Source organism: Antedon mediterranea, chromosome 2, assembly GCF_964355755.1.
Source record: "Antedon mediterranea chromosome 2, ecAntMedi1.1, whole genome shotgun sequence".
Taxonomy (NCBI): domain Eukaryota; kingdom Metazoa; phylum Echinodermata; class Crinoidea; order Comatulida; family Antedonidae; genus Antedon; species Antedon mediterranea.
In genome coordinates this window covers 18,651,886-18,670,051 of record NC_092671.1, presented here as the reverse complement: position 1 = coordinate 18,670,051, position 18,166 = coordinate 18,651,886, and the positions used below count along the sequence as shown (strand labels likewise).

The following is an 18,166-nucleotide window of genomic DNA, read 5'->3' as shown; positions in this document are numbered from 1 at the left end:
TACATTCTTTGTCGGGAACTCAGTCAGGTTTACATGTACAACAACTTCTCATGTAAATACACATACAAAGTTAAAGCTTCTTCGCAATGGAAAAAAAGTTAAGACTAGTCCCAACTATGTAGAAGGAAGGTTAGTACAAACAACTGGTCACTACGTCATTGAAAATGAAACAACATTTCAATGTCGCTTTCGTATTGACGATGGAATGCTTGAAACGTGTCAATTAGATTTGCTTCCTCCCGGTAAGGTTACCCTTACACCACAGTATCCTATGATACAAACGGGAAAGACTGCGGTACTCAAATGTAGCGCAACCGACTTTAGGAATAATCAACTCAAATATAGATGGCATTTCTATCCAGAATATTCATCTTTGTTAGAACTTACATTGACATCATCAACATTAAGAATTCCTGACGTTCACGCTGAGTATAATGGCACTAAAGTGACGTGTACCGTCACAGGAGGTGGAACAATTCAAAATGCAACAACTATTCTATACGTCAATAAAAAATCTGGTGTAGTGGTTCTACCAATAATTATAAGCTGTACATTAGGGCTTCTTCTAATTTTTATTGTATGTACGATATGTTTTATTCATAAAAGAAATTCTAAACAAGGCAGAGTTTTTAATAAAAGATCGTCATCCAGGAGAGTACTAACAGCGAGGGAGTACCCGATAGCAATTCATGGTAATACAGTAAATCGTAACCCTCGAAATTATTCCAAAGCAAGACGAGCAAACACAATAGACAAACTTAATTTACCACACGATTATCAATCAGGTAAAGAAAACACAATAGAAGAATATACAGCACCAAATAGATCTACCTTGTCGTCGTCAGTTAAAATACGTCGCAAAATGTACGCTGAAAGTCCACCAAGCGAACCGAAGTTAAGCCTGCCAACGTATACGAATCTTAAGGTAGAAGTGAGTGAAGAAAGAGATACTGTTTACGAAAATGTAGATCCATCTGAAACAATCGAAGACTTTTCGTTAACATGCAACGCACCTGAATTTGCAGTTGAGATGAAATGTAGATCCTCGCGTACAGCAGAGAGAATTAAATATGCCGAACTGGATCTACCATACACTGGAACATTAATCCATGATACTTGTTGCAAAGTAACTTACTCTGAAGTAAGTCTCTGACATTCTCTATGTCTTCTGACATACTAAAAAAATAATAAACATCAATCAATTGGTTAGTGTCTATAACTGTTTCGAATATGTAACGTTTTTCATTTTGTTTACACGTATTGAAACGTAAACGTACAGCCTCTAGTTTCAAATATAAAGCATGTCTCTGTATATATAATTAGTTTCAGTATTTGTATGTACTATGTATACAACTATATTTATTTTGATATCTTATTTTTCAATTCAATTTTTTTCCGGTGGGTAGTCCCTTCTTTGAACGTATTTGCTCACCAGCCACACCTTTAAAAAAAAGTATATTTGGTTATGATTTTGTAAGTGGAAAGAAATCAGTCAAACCCAAAATATTGATTAACATATTGATGATTATTCACCGATTTAAAATACCCCAAACTGCCCTAAAAATAGCCATATTTTTACATTATGAGGTTTGTGATACTTGATCATAGGTGTTGTTTGTAATAAAAGTATTGGTTTTATAATGGTTAATGGTAATGAAGTTTGCAAAGCTCAACAAATTCTCAAATTCTGTGAATCAAGATCATATGAAAAATAGAGAAAGTGAAAGTTTATGTCAGCACTTTTAAACTGACGTACAAGGTTACGCCTTGGTCGTTAACCCGGGTTCGAATCAGTGAACTGCGGTTCATTACCCTGAGCCTCGATAAATAAAAGGACAAACTGTAACGTAACATTGATACATAACAATTATCATTAACTTCATTTTGTTTACAGTATTATGTGATTACAAAACAATGTTTTAACATTTAAAAATGTTTATTGTATTAACATTTTAAATAATTATAGATTGTTAACGTATAACCATGACCCACCAGATCGATACCGGAAAATTACTGTCAACCTATAAAGTAAGCACTTCCGATATATCTTCGTTCTGTACTTGCCTTTGTTTGGATAACCAAGTCGGCTTAGCGTTAGAGTAAGCGTTAATGTTGTCAGAATCCAAACTGCATTATGCAATTCATCTTATTTGGTAAAACATATAAACAGTGTTTCGAAAATTTACCTTGCTTTTTCATGTAACAATTAAAAAAATAATGTCACTAACATCCAATGGGTATAAGACTGTGCAGCAAGATATAATAAAGATGATAAATACAAATGCACGATCATTAAATTGTTTTTAACAGTAAGTAGGCCTAAACGGACAGCGTAAAGTATTTGATTTCTCTTGCTTCAGAAAGGAGCTCATGAAGTGGACGAGGTGCAACAGGAGGCGTCAAGTTTTGTTTTTTATGATGTAGCCTAGGTTCTAGACAGAGTTTTGACTTAATATTAATACAATTTTTTTGGCACATATGGCGTTTCATACGTATACTATTTGCGCTCGTAAACTATTTTCAGACAAAAAACGGAAAGCCGACTGGTGGTCTAACATAAACAAGACAATAACTACTGAGTTGGGAAAAGTTTATTGATGTTGATGCAGATAATTGGCTATTTCAATTATTTCGACATCATCGAAACAAGGTCGCTCATATGAGTAATACAACAAAAAACACATAATATATTTTTTCAATTCAATTCATTCCACATTTATTCAGTTAGGAATAACTGGGACCTTTATTAGAAAAGCTTGTTTCATGAGGGCCCCTACAATAAATATGAAACAAAATGGAAACAACAAACTACAAAATACAATATAAAGTACTGTAATTCTTAACACTGTCATAAGCAAAGCAAAACAATATGATATAAATGGAAATTGTATTGTTCAATTTTATCTCTTTAAAAAAAACTCGGGTTTAAATCTTGCCACTATACTTTTTACTACAAGGCGATCTAAACATTTATTAATATTACTTGAATTATTGCTAATTAAACTGTTCTGTTTGTCAATGTTCTAGTGTAGCATATGTAGTGGTATGATTGGTGCTTATTATATCACGTGATGTTTCCTGAAGATCCAACACAGCATAGTTAAGGCCCTCTACGTTAAGTTCTGTGACGTATTGTGTGAAAGGTCTGTTCTCATATAGAGCTTCATCATTTTCATTTATGTTGCAAACATTATCGTAATTGTTGGCATCATTAGGCACTGATGAATAACAAACAGAATTATCACACGAGTCTCCCCCTTCCTCTGCATTGGGTGTAATTGTATTCATGTTTTGAACATCAGAATATAAGGGCGTGTCATTGACTGATGCGTTTATAGTTTTATTCCTGGATATAATGCTGTTTAATTTTTGCCGATTAAGAACAGAGACAATTATTATTAGTATGACAACTATAGCAACGACGACCGTTCCTAGAATTATTCCAACTACTGACTTTTCAGATTCGCTGCTGGTATCATTGTTAAAATTAGTGATAGGTGTATTTACCTGCGTTACTGACAAATTGGTAGATGCATTCCACATCTTTCCATTCTCTCTTACGAAGCACACAATGTGAAATATTTGTTTTTCGAGTAAATTGTTATTGAGAGAAATGTCAGTAATTTTAAAAATTGAATCTGTTTGAGAAAAAATGTCCCCAGGAACATATGGCGAGATCTGCCATTCATACTGTAGATTAGTTGTCTTGAAGTTACTTATAGAACATTGAAATTTTACGTCAGTCAACTCTTGTACAGATGGCATACTTGGATATATTTCCACTTCAGGATGAAGTACATTAAGCGTTATTGTACAGGTTCTTGTTTCTTCCAAAGCTTCGCTGCTAAGATGGCATTTCAATTCGGTATCATAATTTCCGACTGTTATGGCTACGGATTCCACTGCTGTGTAGTTATAACCACGAAGTATAGTACTCGCAGCAACATTAATATCAGATACCGTGACGCCAAGTATTGGATATGTACTTCCATGGCCTTCCGAAATACACTGTAATCTGATGGATTCTCCAACGTATAATGGTGTCTCAGCTGGAATTACGGTCTCATTGTGAGATAGCAAACACCGAGGTGAAGTTGCAGATGGTGGTTGAAGTACTGTTAACGTAGCTGTAGCAGGTGTTGAAAAAGATGAATAGATGTAAAATAAACGTTCATAATCGTAATAACCGTATGTGCACTCATAGTCTCCAGCATCAGTGATCTGTACGTTAGTGATCTTTAAATCGTATGAACCACCACCAGAAACAATTATTGAGTAAACTTTAGAACCGAATGTACTTTCACCAAAGCTTATAATATAGTTATCATATTTTAAATCAGTCCAAATCAGAGTATTCGGTGACACAATATTATAAGCCGAGCACTTGAAGATTACATCTGTACCAACTACAGCTCGAACATCTTCAGGACCAGAGAGTAGTAATTGACTACTTACAGTTATAGGAATTAACGAGATTATTATATAAGCATATGCAACTGTTTTAAATAGTCTGACAAACTCCATAATCAAAAATTGAAAGTATAGTCACCGACGTGTTTCAATGGCTTGGTCGTGAAATTTATATTTACGCGTTATAGCTTCATTCAGAGCCCTGCATAGTTGCTGATGGTTGAGAATAGATCTACAACTATTTAAAGTAGATAATATAGTATTTCACCACAAAATCCGTTACCGTGGTTTCAGTCACGTCTATACACAGCATGACAAGGAATATACAGTGTTGAGAAAGTAATTCAAAACCAGATTACTTCCTGCAAAATTACGCCTCCGCCAATTTATAGAATAAGGGAAAGTTTCCGGAAGTATAATATATTTACACATATTAAGTACCAAATCTATAAGATCATAATATTAACATTATTCGCAACGGAATCGAACGGTTATAATATAATATATGCCGAATACAATTCTCATAGAAATGAAAAGGAGAAGAATTTCAAATTTCCCCGTCTATGTTTTATTCTATGAAAAACCCTTAACATAAAGCAATGAATGAACGGCTATATACAATGCTAGGCATATACAATTAAACCTACATTCAACTATATTCAGATAGAAAATATATTTTCCAAAATATATCAACCTGCATGTGCGCACACACTCCACATGCCAATAATGTAATAAGTTACTACAAGACTCATTGGGCGTGAATGAAATAATTATAATAATTAACGTTAATACAATATGTATTTTAATCAATCTCATTCTATTTAATTCAATTGAAATAAAAAACACTTATGAAGGACTAGGCCTACTATTCGTATAATAATAACAAAAACTGAGAATGGAAAGTATAATACACGTATAACTGATATCTTTTTAAGGGCAAAAAATGGTAACTCGCGCGTAACTTCTAGAATCTTTACTCAATTCTATAGAAAGTTAGTACATACTTACTTCCGGTACTGATTTTAATCACCTAATGTAAAATTAATTAAGTTTCGCTAGACAATTATTTATAAAAATGAATCTAGGTTAAACGATTTACACCGAATAGGGGTGTTTTAACGTGGTATACACTGTCTAATGGTTGTCGATGCTGAAACATACTCATACACTTACTCCAAAGTCTCCAATGTGTTTTATGTTGTTATAGTACAGTAGAGTTCATCCTCTGGGGACACATCTATCAAGGAGGCAATTTCCCATTGATGAACGAAGTTAAAACGTTAACTAGGCCTAGATCCAAACCCTATTCAGCGGATACCCAATTAAGGGTCCTAATGTGATTTTTTCCTTAACAGTAGGCCTACTCAAGTTTACAACGCCACGCCATGTTTGCCAAAATGTCTATCTTTTTATCAAATATCTAAATTGTCGTTCGAGCCTAAACTAGACTTGATGGCACGTATCGTTCAAAATACCGCGTCGTGCCAATATCCATTATTACTACATGAAGTATAAACTGCATAAGGTCCCTTGTTTAACTATTTACAATTACTTGAATTATAATTAACTCAACTATTTTGTTAGTGTTAGTTAATTTTCCAATGTGGCATATGTGGTGGTATGATTGGTGTTTATAATATCACATGGCGATTCTTGAAGATCCAACACAGCATAGTTGAGGCCCTCTACGTTAAGTTCTGTGACGTCTCGTGTGAAAGGTCTGTTCTCATACAGAGCTTCATCATTTTCATTAATGTTGCAAACATTATCGTAATTGTCGGCATCATTAGGCACTGATGAATAGTAAACAGTATTATCACACGAGTCTCTCCCTTTATCTGCATTGGTTGTAATTGTATTCATGTTTTGGACATCCGAATATAATTGTGTGTTATCAACTGATATGTTTATAGTTTTATTTCTGAATATTATGCTGTTTAATTTTTGGCGATTAAAAACAAATACAACAATTAATAATACGACAAATATAGCAACGACGACCGTTCCTATAAGTACTCCAACTATTGAATTTTCAGATTCGCTGGTGGTATTAGTTTTAGTATGTCCATCAATGTTATTACTGTTGTGGTTAGTTGATGGTAGCTCAATCCGCGTTATGGACAAAGTGGTAGCAGCATTCCAAATCCTACCATCTTCTGTTACTAAACACGTGATATTAAAGATTTGTTTTTCGAGTAAAGTGTTATTGAGAGAAATGTCAGTAATGTTTAAAATTGAATCTTTAGAATTAAAGATGTCTCCAGGAACATATGGGGATATCTGCCATTCATAATGCAGATTAGTTGTCTTAAAGTTACTTGCACAACATTGGAAATATACGTCAGTTGACTCTTGCACAGATTGCATACTTGGATATATTTCCACTTCAGGAAGAAGTACATTAAGCGTTATTGTACAGGTTCTTGTTTCTTCCAAAGCTTCGCTACTAAGATAACATTTCAATTCGGTATCATAATTTTCGACCATTATGTCTTCAGATTCTGCTTCCCTGTAGTTATATTTGTTAAGTATAATACTCGCAGCAACACTGATATTAGATACCGTGATGTCGAGTGCTGGATATGTACTTCCATGACCCTCTGAAATACACTGTAATCTGATGGATTCTCCTACGTATAATGGTGCCTCAGCTGAAATCAAGGCCTCATTGCGAGATAGCAAACACCGAGGAGAAGTTGGAGATGGTGGTTGAAGTACTGTTAATGTAGCCGTAGCAGGTGTTGTCCAACGTGTGATTGAATACCTATTGTTTTCATTACGATACCCATATATGCACTCATATTCTCCAGCATTATTGATCTGTACGTCTGTGATCTTCAAATCATATGATAAACCACCATCAGAAACAACTATTGAGTAAATTTGAGAACTGAATGTATTTTCACCAAAGCTAATAATATAACCAATGTCATTTAAATCTCTCCAGATTAGAGCGGACGGTGACTCGATATTAGCTGCGGAGCACTTAAAGATTACATCTGTACCAACTGCGGCTCGAACGTCTGATGGGCCAGAAATGAGTGTCTGACTGTTTACAGTACATCTTAACGTTATTATTATTATATAAGAATATACAGCTAATTTAAATAGCTTGATAAATTCCATAGTCCATAATTCAAACATATTTACCGTGCTCCAAAGGCTTGGCTGAGAGTGTTATGTGAAGCCTCCGTGAAACTATTTCCTGTTGTTAGTTACCTAACTATCTTATAGCTAATCTTTTACCACGCATTACCGGGTTCATCAGTCATGTACTTCTGTATGGATCTTACCTCGCCTGCAAATGGTTACCGGCAATTATTTCCTCATAATATTTTTTCTATCTCCGCCAATAGGATGGAGACAGGTTTCTATGCCACACGCCTACATGCACAATTAAATAATTCTTTACCTACAACATGAGGATAAATTTACTTTCAATTGGAAAAACTGAAACGAAAGTATGCTATTGGTAATGTTTTAATTGGAACATTTACTATGTATTGTAAAAGAGCAATACACTGTACCTTATGGGAATAAATAAGAACACCTTTTCTTTTATTGAATATGGCCTAAACATTAATAGTCTATGGAAAATAGTTAAAAAGGTTGTTTATAAATTAATTTCCATAAAAATTAATAGTGAAACAGCATTATTTCTCACCAAACAAGACAAAAAGATCAGTATCACCTGCCACTTATATGCCGATGAAATTACTCTCTAGTTTCACATTTCCCTGGAAGTTAATATGCGAATAAATGGGTTAAGAAATGAATATGTGGAGAAATGAATATGTTGAGATATGAATATAATGAAACCCATTATGAAATGAATATATTTTAGTAATAAAATAAAACAAAATTTGATGCAAAAGTAGTTAATGATGATGATGATGTTCAACTTTATGTAATGATAAATAATTAAATCACCACATTATTCTTAGATCTGATTAGATTAAATCCGCTTTAAAAATCGCTTACGATTGCTTAAAAAAAAAAAACACAGAGGAAAAATTGCAGATGGTGGCTGGGAGGAGTGTTAGTTTAGTAGTGACCAGATTTTACTGGAAAGAGTATGCATTGTTTCTACAGTATTATAACCATAACAGGCACTCGTATAATCCTGCATCAGAAAGTTGTACGTTTGAGATCGCTAAACGGTAAGATGAACTTAAGTGGAAACATAGTATTTGCTGGCAGATTGAAACAACCAGTCACCCCTGGTAAGATACCGATATTCGTGTTTCCAAAACAATGTATAATCATTCACATTATAAGTTTCTTTGAAGTTGAAGACAACATCTGAGCTGGTGTCATCGAAAGCAAAGCAAAAGCAACGGCAATATGTCTGGCCCTCGGTAGTAATTCATGCGATTATTTTTAGAATCAAAATTATTTCTCTAACACCATACAAACGCATAATTTGAAGTGGTGAATGTTAAGATGGAAAAGGTAACCCGATAAATAGAATGAGCATCTTCTTTTATACTCTGTCTACACTATCAAACTAGTTTCAAAAAGTGTGATGTGATATGCCCAAATACGGTACTGATATGACATCATCATGTCCATTTGTGAGCACATCACATAAAGTTTAATAGTGCAGACAGAGCTTTACTTTTTACTTTTTAAGCTTATGTGTGAGTCGTTTATCAGGCCATTTGTGGGCTTAAACATAATTGTGGACGTACATAGGACTTAGCGTGGTGCAATCACTCCGGAAATGACAATTATACTATTTTAGAAACTTATTTTGCAAGAAATGGTTTTGTATTACTGATGTGTTATCTAAAATTAAAATACACAATTAAGTATGCGTTCCTGTAACCTCCACTTCCCATACCTTCATCCTCCTATGTTTGCTTTATACTCAGTTGGCCATTTATCTTATAGTATTATTGTCATTATTATTATTCAGATATTAAATTAAGATAACCTATAAAAACAAACAATGAAATTAAACTGATCGATATTAAAAATATAAGCTTGTTTTATTATATCCAAGTTAAAATGCATCCAGAAAATTAATATCCGTTAAAAAATCAATAATGAGGTAGACTGCATTTTAAACATGATTCCATAACTAATGTTTTGAGGTGTTTTTCTTCTGTGATTGTGTCGTATCTATCCAGTTTATGAATGGGATTATTCAGCTTCTGCCACTGCCTCTTCTTTTGTTTCTTTTTCTAGAACTTCAGAGCTACTACTGCCTTTTAGATTACGTTCTCTACATATTCTACTACTGCTTCCTCTACTTCTCTTTCTACATCTTCTACTTTGTCTGCCTCATTTACTTCTCTTTCTCCTTCCACTGGTACTTCTTCTACCGGTTCTACATTTTTCAGCTGTTCATTTCCTGAAATTACAATTGGTATTAAAATATATGGTAATTACTACAGCCTTTTTATGCATATGCATTCAATGAATGAATCATTTTGAACTATACTAGTTCAATGTGTTGTTGTTTGACTAGGCGTGCATGCTCATTGATTACTTTCAGGGTAATTTCTAGTTTAAAAGGTTAAAAAATGTGCCTTACCATACAGACCAAGAAAGATGTTTACTTCCTCATTAGGTGTTGCTAGAATGTTGGCTAGTGTGTTCTCTACATGAATTGATGCCATTTTTTCTATCTCTAATTCCAATGCATCTGCATCAACGTCATTGCATTCTGGAGTGAGGATGTCAACATCTGATGTTGTTTCAGTGAGTGTTGCAACTCTGGTATCCTCTTCCATTGCTATTATTGGGGTAAGGGCATCTACTTGAAAGATTAGATCTGCTGCAATTGCATTGCATTGTGGCATGACATCATCATTGGCTGGTTTATCTGTTGTGTCAAGTGCTGAGTTGTCTGGAGTGATGATGATGGCACCATTTTCTCTGACAGTGTCTACGTTCTCACAACTACCAAGACGTTTTGGTTTTGCAAACGTGTGATTTTTGTTGGTTTTTGTGCAGTTAGGTACTGTAATAATTAACATCAAATAATTTATTATTAACTTAGCCAAGGATTGGTAATTAGATGTTTATAATTACTGCATCCACGATCCTAAATTAACTTTTTTAGTTAGTTTATTGTAAGCCATCACAAAATGCATACTAGGGGTCCAATACTAGGCAATAAAAATTACCTGATGCAGAGGTGAGATCAGCGAAAGAGTCAATGTTATCATGTGCAACGCCAAACATTTTCTGTAAAAGATGCATTTAAAATGATAAATTAATTATTCTTAAAATGGAAAATACAGAAAGTACCTTTAAATAAATACTATACTTTTTAAAACCTGTTTGGCATTATTAAAGTGATAATTAATAAGGTAAAGCTAACTAAAATAAACTTACATCCAGTTTTTGTTTATGTTCTTCAGCAGCTCGTGCAGCCAATACTTGCTGGACAGATTCATATCCACCTGAAACAAAAAAAAAATGTTACAAATTAAAGACTGTTCCCTTAATAATTAGAAAACATCAGATATGTTTGCATTGGACAGTTGAATCCTCATCCACGCTGTGTTCCCTTCGCCATAGTCACAGTAGATAACTTTTAAACATTAGGCACATTTTATAAATTCCGCATAAACATTCTACCATGATTCTACCAACCTGCTGGAATATGTTCGGCTGGTTTAATTGCTGTATGAGTCGATGAGTTGATTGGAGAGATAATGATGGCACCCTTTTCTCTGCTACCACGACGTTTTGGTTTTGCTGACATGTCCTTGGTTGCTGTACAGTTAGGTACTGTGATAAAGATAAAAATAGAATATATACTGTGTGTTGAAATAATTCGTTTTGTTACAGTTTTTTGTCTTTAAATATCCTAGTTATTAATCAGTATATTTTTGTCCAATACAAACAAAACATATTATCGTAGACTTAACTAGCTAGTAGTTTAGTAGGGTATTAGTATAGTATAGTATAATATATAAAATAAATATAATTTACGTGATGCAGTGGTGAGACGAGCAAAAGTGTCAATGCTACCGTGAGGAACTCCAAACATCTCCTGTAAGAAGAAATGGAATGAATGAATAAATAAAGTTAAATTAAAGATTTAACTTTGACAGACACATAACAAACACTAGTCTAAGTAAGAGAAGAGGCAACCCTTACAAGTTTTAACTTCCTGTCTCTTTAATTATCACTAAGGTAAAATATAGCCTAGCATTTGAATACTATTATTCTAGACCCTATAACCTAATATTATTATATTATAATATAATAATAGTTAATAGAGATAGGCCTATGCTCTTTCTTGGACTAGGACTAGTCCTCTATTTATGAGTGGTCTAAAAATAAATACATTATGTGCGTATAAACTCACATCCAGTTTTCGTTTTTCTTCAGTTGCTCGAGCAGCCAATACCTGTTGTACTGATTCATATTCACCATCTTTCTTTGGCAACGGCAAAACTATAAATATACAAATTACATTGATTATGTAATAATTTTAAATAGGCCTATTCGCCGTCCGTACGTACGTACGTATAAATATTTACGTCGATCATCATTGGCTGCAAGTTATGTGTACCGGACTATTCCGCCAATCAGAACTGTCTTCTCGTAAGAAAAACCAACACCACCACCGACATGCATCATTGCATTGTAACTTTGAGTGACGTCAGAGAGAGGGGCGCAACTGGAGACAAGTAATTGAGGGCGCTATGTCGACAAATCACGAACGACGACGAACCAAGATGATCATCATCGTCCATGTTAACTGCGCAAGCGCGCACAATATATACACATTATACGCGTACGTAACTAGGGGGATTTAAATCTCTATAGTTACATATCAAAACAATCTTTTCCTAGTTATAATAATTCTAAATAAATCATTGAAATCATTATAAAAATAGCTTTCTTAATATTATATTTCATTCCTAAATAATCAATTAGGCCTATTAAATTAAATAAACAATTTTATTTATAATATAAACTTGTTATAAAATCGGATAAAAATGTATAACTAGGCCTAGGCTTAAGCCAAGATAGGGTAGGCCTACTATCTTTTATTTACTTATTTTTGTTCTAAAAAACTACAAAATATTAATAATTTGAATTATTTTCACTTTAATATTAGAAATGTTACTTTATAACTTTATGTCTAAGCTTAATGTATTCATGTTATTACTTCACTTGGAATCTACAAAGTCTATTGTCTCTTTTTCGATTTGAAATCATCTTATTCTTACCTTTATTATTTCTTCGTAGACACTTAGGCAATCGTATTGTTACACCACAAAATAAGATAGGCATAATTCGTAATTTTATGATAAATATATAGTAAATATAATACTACTAATAACATAAATCAATATTTATCAATATTTTAGGAAGATACTAAGCACAGAAAAACTAAGTAAGGAGATGATTTCTCTTTACCGTGTTGTCGGAACTAGCGCTTGTTGTATACTGAGGTTTTGGTTGTGTACACAAACTCTATTCCGCGCAACAACGTTATACGTGTCATTAGGACAATCAAATACGAATTATACATTTTGCGTCCATTTACTCACAGGTTTCCTCTTTCCAAAAGATTGTTTACTAAGAACATTTAAGATTCATTAAATCGATTGCGTTTTATTCCCGATCATTAAAGATATCTTTTTTTATAACCAAGTATAAATATCAGATAAAAAATAATTCTGATCAGATTAGATCTTTATTTAAAACAAAATCACAATTGACAACAAAAAAATGTTTACAGTTTCCATGGAAACAAATAATACGTGAAAGAAAAGGAATACTCAGGTGTTTATTAACCTAACATAAGATGCTTTTTTAAACCAGTAAATAAATATTGAAAGAAAGTTTCTGTCAAAATAATAACATTGTTCGTATATAGCTATTATTTTTGTAGATAGATTCCTATTTAAAAGGCATATAAATATATTAAATAAAAGAGATAATCATATATATTATTTTCTTTTTTTATAATAATTATATTATTATAATTGCATTTTTAGCATAGATAAATTCAATTAAAGAATATTAATTTATATTTGTTTTTATATGTATTTAATTGCATGTTTTCTCACACCCTTATACCTATAAATATACTGAATATATTTTTATCTGAAATTTAAAAAAATTAACGAATAAAAATGTACAGTATATAAATAATATTATAGGTTGTAATAAGTAAAGAAACGAAAACCAGGTTACGGTGAATGCGGATTAAAAGGATAGATTTAAGAAAAATACCTTTAAAAAAAATATATTAGGCCTAATAATTGAATGTAAAATCATAAGCATCTAGTGTATGTAACACTTTATCATACTTAGACAAAATACTTATCTATGTGTTTACAGATTCTAAGCTACTTTATTTTTATTTTATTAAGATTGTTACGCATTTTCCCTTTCTTTCACATTTGTTTTACAGTTAACCTCTCATAAGCGGCCACCCTTAATGGCCGCACTTACAAAAGCTTTTTTTTTAATATTTCAGAATCGAACAAAATATCTAAAGCCGTTTTTCCTCAAGGCGAATTTGTTAATGCGAATCGAAAACGTCAGCTTATACGCATCACACACGTTCCTCTTTCAAATCCCCTATCTGCTGCGACGGATTCTTCCCTAGTAATTATGTTTCTCGCCCTCTATTGTCAAAGATTTAGCTATAGCTTTTTATTCATGAAATTATTCTACACATGCTACAATCCTCCTAAATCATAGCTATCAGCTACCATTTATCGCTTACTTTATACGGAATTTCCAAACTTTATTCAACTTTTGATGAATATAACAAAATCTACAAAAAGGTTACAATTCATTTCTGACTAGATTCGAAAGAAGGAACTGTTTTTATAGAGGTTTCAAAATGTATCCTGCACAAGAACAAACAATTCTGCTGAAAATTCATGGAATCATCATCAATCAATGGTATAATTCTAAACTATGGTATCCTACATGTGAAAATAATAGTTTATACATGCAATATTCAAAACTAATACTTGAATATCCAAAACCTCCAAGAATTATAATCTAATGTTTAATGATATTGTTAATATATTAAATTTACATTATTTATTTAACTAGTCCTATCCAAGATTATACATACAAATGATTGATTGTCGATATTATAAACTGTTAATTTTATTTATATAGCCGATCGTGTTTGAAAGCTATGCGTGTGGCATATGATCTGACTTTTTTGTTTCCAATTCATGATTTAAAAAACCCGTGGAATATTGGGCTATAATTGGCATATAGCTCTACTGCAGTTACAGCTTCAATAAATACGAATACCGACCTACAGTATTTTCGGAGGGCTATTTCGTGGTTGATTATCAACCAGGTGTTTTCAAACAAGAAGTTATTTTTCCAGTCGGGACAAAAGATTAAATGAAGGCAGTACTAATATCCAGTTTAAAATTTTTTATTTTGCTTTCATTATTAATGTTAGGCCATACACGAGTCAGACACACACACGAAAGCAATACTTTGCACAACACGATGACAAACGTAACGAGAAGAAAACTGACCTGTCATTTGCAAAACAATTTTCAACCATTTTCAAGGAAACATAATTAATTAATAATGTTTTTATTATTGATAATTAATAGTCGGCTTGCTTTAGTATGCTTTCTAACTTTAATATTAATTTTCTTCTAACTTGATTACTACATTCTCGTAGATATGCGCAGTGGACACTTCATTAGAAAGATCTTCAGTCACGGCTTCATGGACACCATTGTTTTTAGGGAGAGAATCTTCATCTATACTTGTTAGATTTTCATCAATAAACGACGATCGGGGATCAATTTCAGATGACAATCTATGATTCTCAATAATTGCGTTTACTGTTTCTTGAACTCTGTCGTCATTGGTGTTACTACTATTGACAGGACGAATGCTAAAATCCTGAGATTTCCTCAACTTCCGAACCTTTGCATATAGGCTTTCTTTAATGGAACTGCTTCGAGTAACAGGTTTTTCAAACTCGTCACCAGGCGAATTATTACCACTGCTAGACCGTATAGGCACATTTGTACTCGAATTTGTACTCGGTTCAATTGTATAACGTAAAGCACCTTTGAACCGATTTAGTTTTTGTTTCTTGTGTCTTTTCCAAATAAAGAATGATATCACTAATATTAATATTAAAAATAGTAATGATAAGACGGCTAAATTGTTATTTGATTGGTTGGTATTGACTTCACTTGTCTTCATAGGTTTATTATTAACATGGATTACTGTGGAAGCAGTATACGTTTCATTTAAATGCTGAACTTCACAACTTACATGATAAAAACAATTACATGGTTTATCTGGTAATGTTATATAGAGGGAAGATGAGTTTACTTGGTTGGTATCACTACCAGATAATTCTGGAGATGTTTTCCAATTATATTTATGTATTTCACTGCTAAAACCGGATGCAATACAATTAAATTTTACTTCATGACCAACGTTCATAGTTACATTGTTTGGTTGTATATTGATAACTGGTTGGACTTCAGGCATCAATTGACATGTTCTCATTTCTTGAAGAGCCTCACTTTCAAGAATACATCTCACAGTCATTCCTTGTTCTGGCGAAACAGCATTACTTGTTATTGTTTTTAAATCATATACAGATGTTTCATTATTAGTTCCATTATATGCTACCCCTGATAACAGCAATGTTATATTTGGAGTGGTGTAGCCATGTGAATGAGAAGAGCATTGGAACTGAACATGGCCATCGCCTTGCAGTGTAGGAGTTTGTCCAGTTATAGAAAGAGCGATACCATCCTTAATAATAGTACATACAGGAGAATCACGAGACGGCTCTTTGAGTACCGTCAAGTTAGCTACAGCGGAAGGTTTAAAAGATTGTCCAATCCATTGTTTATCATAACGCATAAACACACATTCATACGTACCTCTGTCAGAATATAAAACTCGTTCAATTTCCAAATTAAACTGATTTTGAACGCTCGCATCGATCGAAAATCGCAGTTTCTTTTCTGCAGACAGAGTCGCCCATAAAGCTCGATCCTGACTTATAGTTTCAGTTGTTTTATCTCGTGTGAACATCCATCTAACATGTTCACCATTTATATCACTAACAAGGCATTTCAATACCACATTTGACCCAATCCCCACACGTTTGTCTGTTGGTCCCTCTGTGATGTAGATGCTGCTACAATACAATACAAAATTAGGCGAACAATAAAATACCAACAGTATATTATATATTATCTTGAATGGAGAAAGCGGCATACTGAGTGACTGAATGAATCGAAATGAGTTCAGCGAGTATCAGGGAAAAATAAACGAATGATTATCGTTCTAACGGTGAATCATCTCATTCAAACGTAAGGCCTAGTAAAGAATGTTCACTGCATTACCTGGTACACTACTGTAGTGTACTGTATTATACATTCTTTCAAATATGAACAGAATCACAAGCAACTTCTAATTCCAATAGTCAAATCAATACATCAATACTAATCTCGTCTTTCAATCATCGTCCTCTGTATTCTTTAAAGGGTGTGTGCTCTTTCAAAATACAAAATCATTATTGAACTATCACCCTTACTTGAATACTCCGTGTTCAAGTTTATAATTACTAAACCCATACAAACAACACTGTACGTAGGAAAATATAGGATCTATGCGTACTTGTTTTTGGCAAACCTGATGTTGATCCGGTATTATAAACCTCACCTCTTCCGGTTATATAGGCCTAATGAACTTTACGTTCTGCCGAGTGAAAACGATCTGCTTTAATGAAAGACTTAAGTCAGACCCTGCTTCAATACGATCAACATGCGACTCACTATTAATGACATGCTTTATAATTTATATATCATTTTGAATACAAGCAGAATAAAAATGAGTCATAAATGAATCGATGACATTCTGTGACGTTGTATCTTTCTAGTGTTGTATCTTGTTGCCTTCAATCGTTCATTTAATTTTAATGATGGTTTTTATTGCTGGTATAGATAGATAGGCCATGCAGTCAAATGTGGATTTGAAACTAAAACATATTCATTTTTTAAGAGGAACGATATAGATACACATTGTGTTATACAACTTACGTAGCTTACTCAATGATAATGTATATGCATTTGTAACACGTAGTAGCCTATATAAGGGCATCACATAACATGTTTGAAATAATGATATTACGCCGAATGTAAGAATACCTAATTCAATATATGGCCTTAAATGTGTAATTACTGCACAATCATCTCTACACGAAAACCCTTATATTAGTTCAGACTGTAAAACCTATATAATAATAATAAGTAAATTGAAATGTGAAGTCATAGCTTTTCTAAAGTAGGCCTACATAAGGAAATATTAGTGATTAATCCAGTGCGTATATTTTAGATGATCGATGACTGTACTCATTTGATTTATCACGTTACAGATGAGCTTACCCTTTAATTAATAACTGCTATAAATAAAAGAATAAAAGGATGTTAATTAATAATCATAATATCTTTATTTTGAGAACGGAAATACAGTACTCATTAACCAGTTCTTGCTTCCCCTTGCTTCAAAAATTTTCGTAAGTACGATCATGGATTAAATAGCAAAAAGATACGCGCTAGTAGTAAAGCACTGCTGCCAAACAAACACGCTCTTTGAACTTACCGCGGCCCTCTAGAACGTTGCGAATCACATAACAAAATATGCAATTTTTATATTTTAATAAGATTCATGTTAATCCGAAAAACTACGAAAAAATGACGTTAATTTAAAGAATATTAAATAATGCATTTAGTCATATACATAGGTATGTCTTTAC

The 18,166-nt window shown here is 33.0% G+C and overlaps 2 protein-coding genes and 2 long non-coding RNA genes across 4 annotated transcripts; all 4 read right to left on the bottom strand.

The window, feature by feature from the left end:
- Positions 1-9,224: 9,224 nt before the first annotated feature.
- Positions 9,225-10,360, bottom strand: LOC140039749 (uncharacterized). The gene is made up of 2 exons (XM_072085360.1): positions 9,950-10,360; positions 9,225-9,766 (listed from the first exon to the last, which is right to left on the bottom strand). Exons 1-2 carry the CDS (start codon positions 10,215-10,217, stop codon positions 9,624-9,626), a joined length of 411 nt encoding a protein of 136 aa, XP_071941461.1. The 5' UTR covers positions 10,218-10,360; the 3' UTR covers positions 9,225-9,623.
- Positions 10,361-10,364: 4 nt separating this feature from the next.
- On the bottom strand, positions 10,365-11,062 carry LOC140039750 (uncharacterized). The gene is made up of 4 exons (XR_011842575.1): positions 11,017-11,062; positions 10,756-10,823; positions 10,545-10,605; positions 10,365-10,378 (listed from the first exon to the last, which is right to left on the bottom strand). It is a non-coding gene; the product is annotated as an uncharacterized lncRNA (long non-coding RNA).
- A 53-nt stretch (positions 11,063-11,115) lies between these two features.
- LOC140039948 (uncharacterized) lies at positions 11,116-11,961 on the bottom strand. Its single transcript, XR_011842672.1, has 3 exons — positions 11,738-11,961; positions 11,359-11,419; positions 11,116-11,154 (listed from the first exon to the last, which is right to left on the bottom strand). It is a non-coding gene; the product is annotated as an uncharacterized lncRNA (long non-coding RNA).
- A 1,409-nt stretch (positions 11,962-13,370) lies between these two features.
- On the bottom strand, positions 13,371-16,846 carry LOC140039748 (uncharacterized). Its single transcript, XM_072085359.1, has one exon. It carries the CDS (start codon positions 16,624-16,626, stop codon positions 15,019-15,021), a length of 1,608 nt encoding a protein of 535 aa, XP_071941460.1. The 5' UTR covers positions 16,627-16,846; the 3' UTR covers positions 13,371-15,018.
- Positions 16,847-18,166: the final 1,320 nt, after the last annotated feature.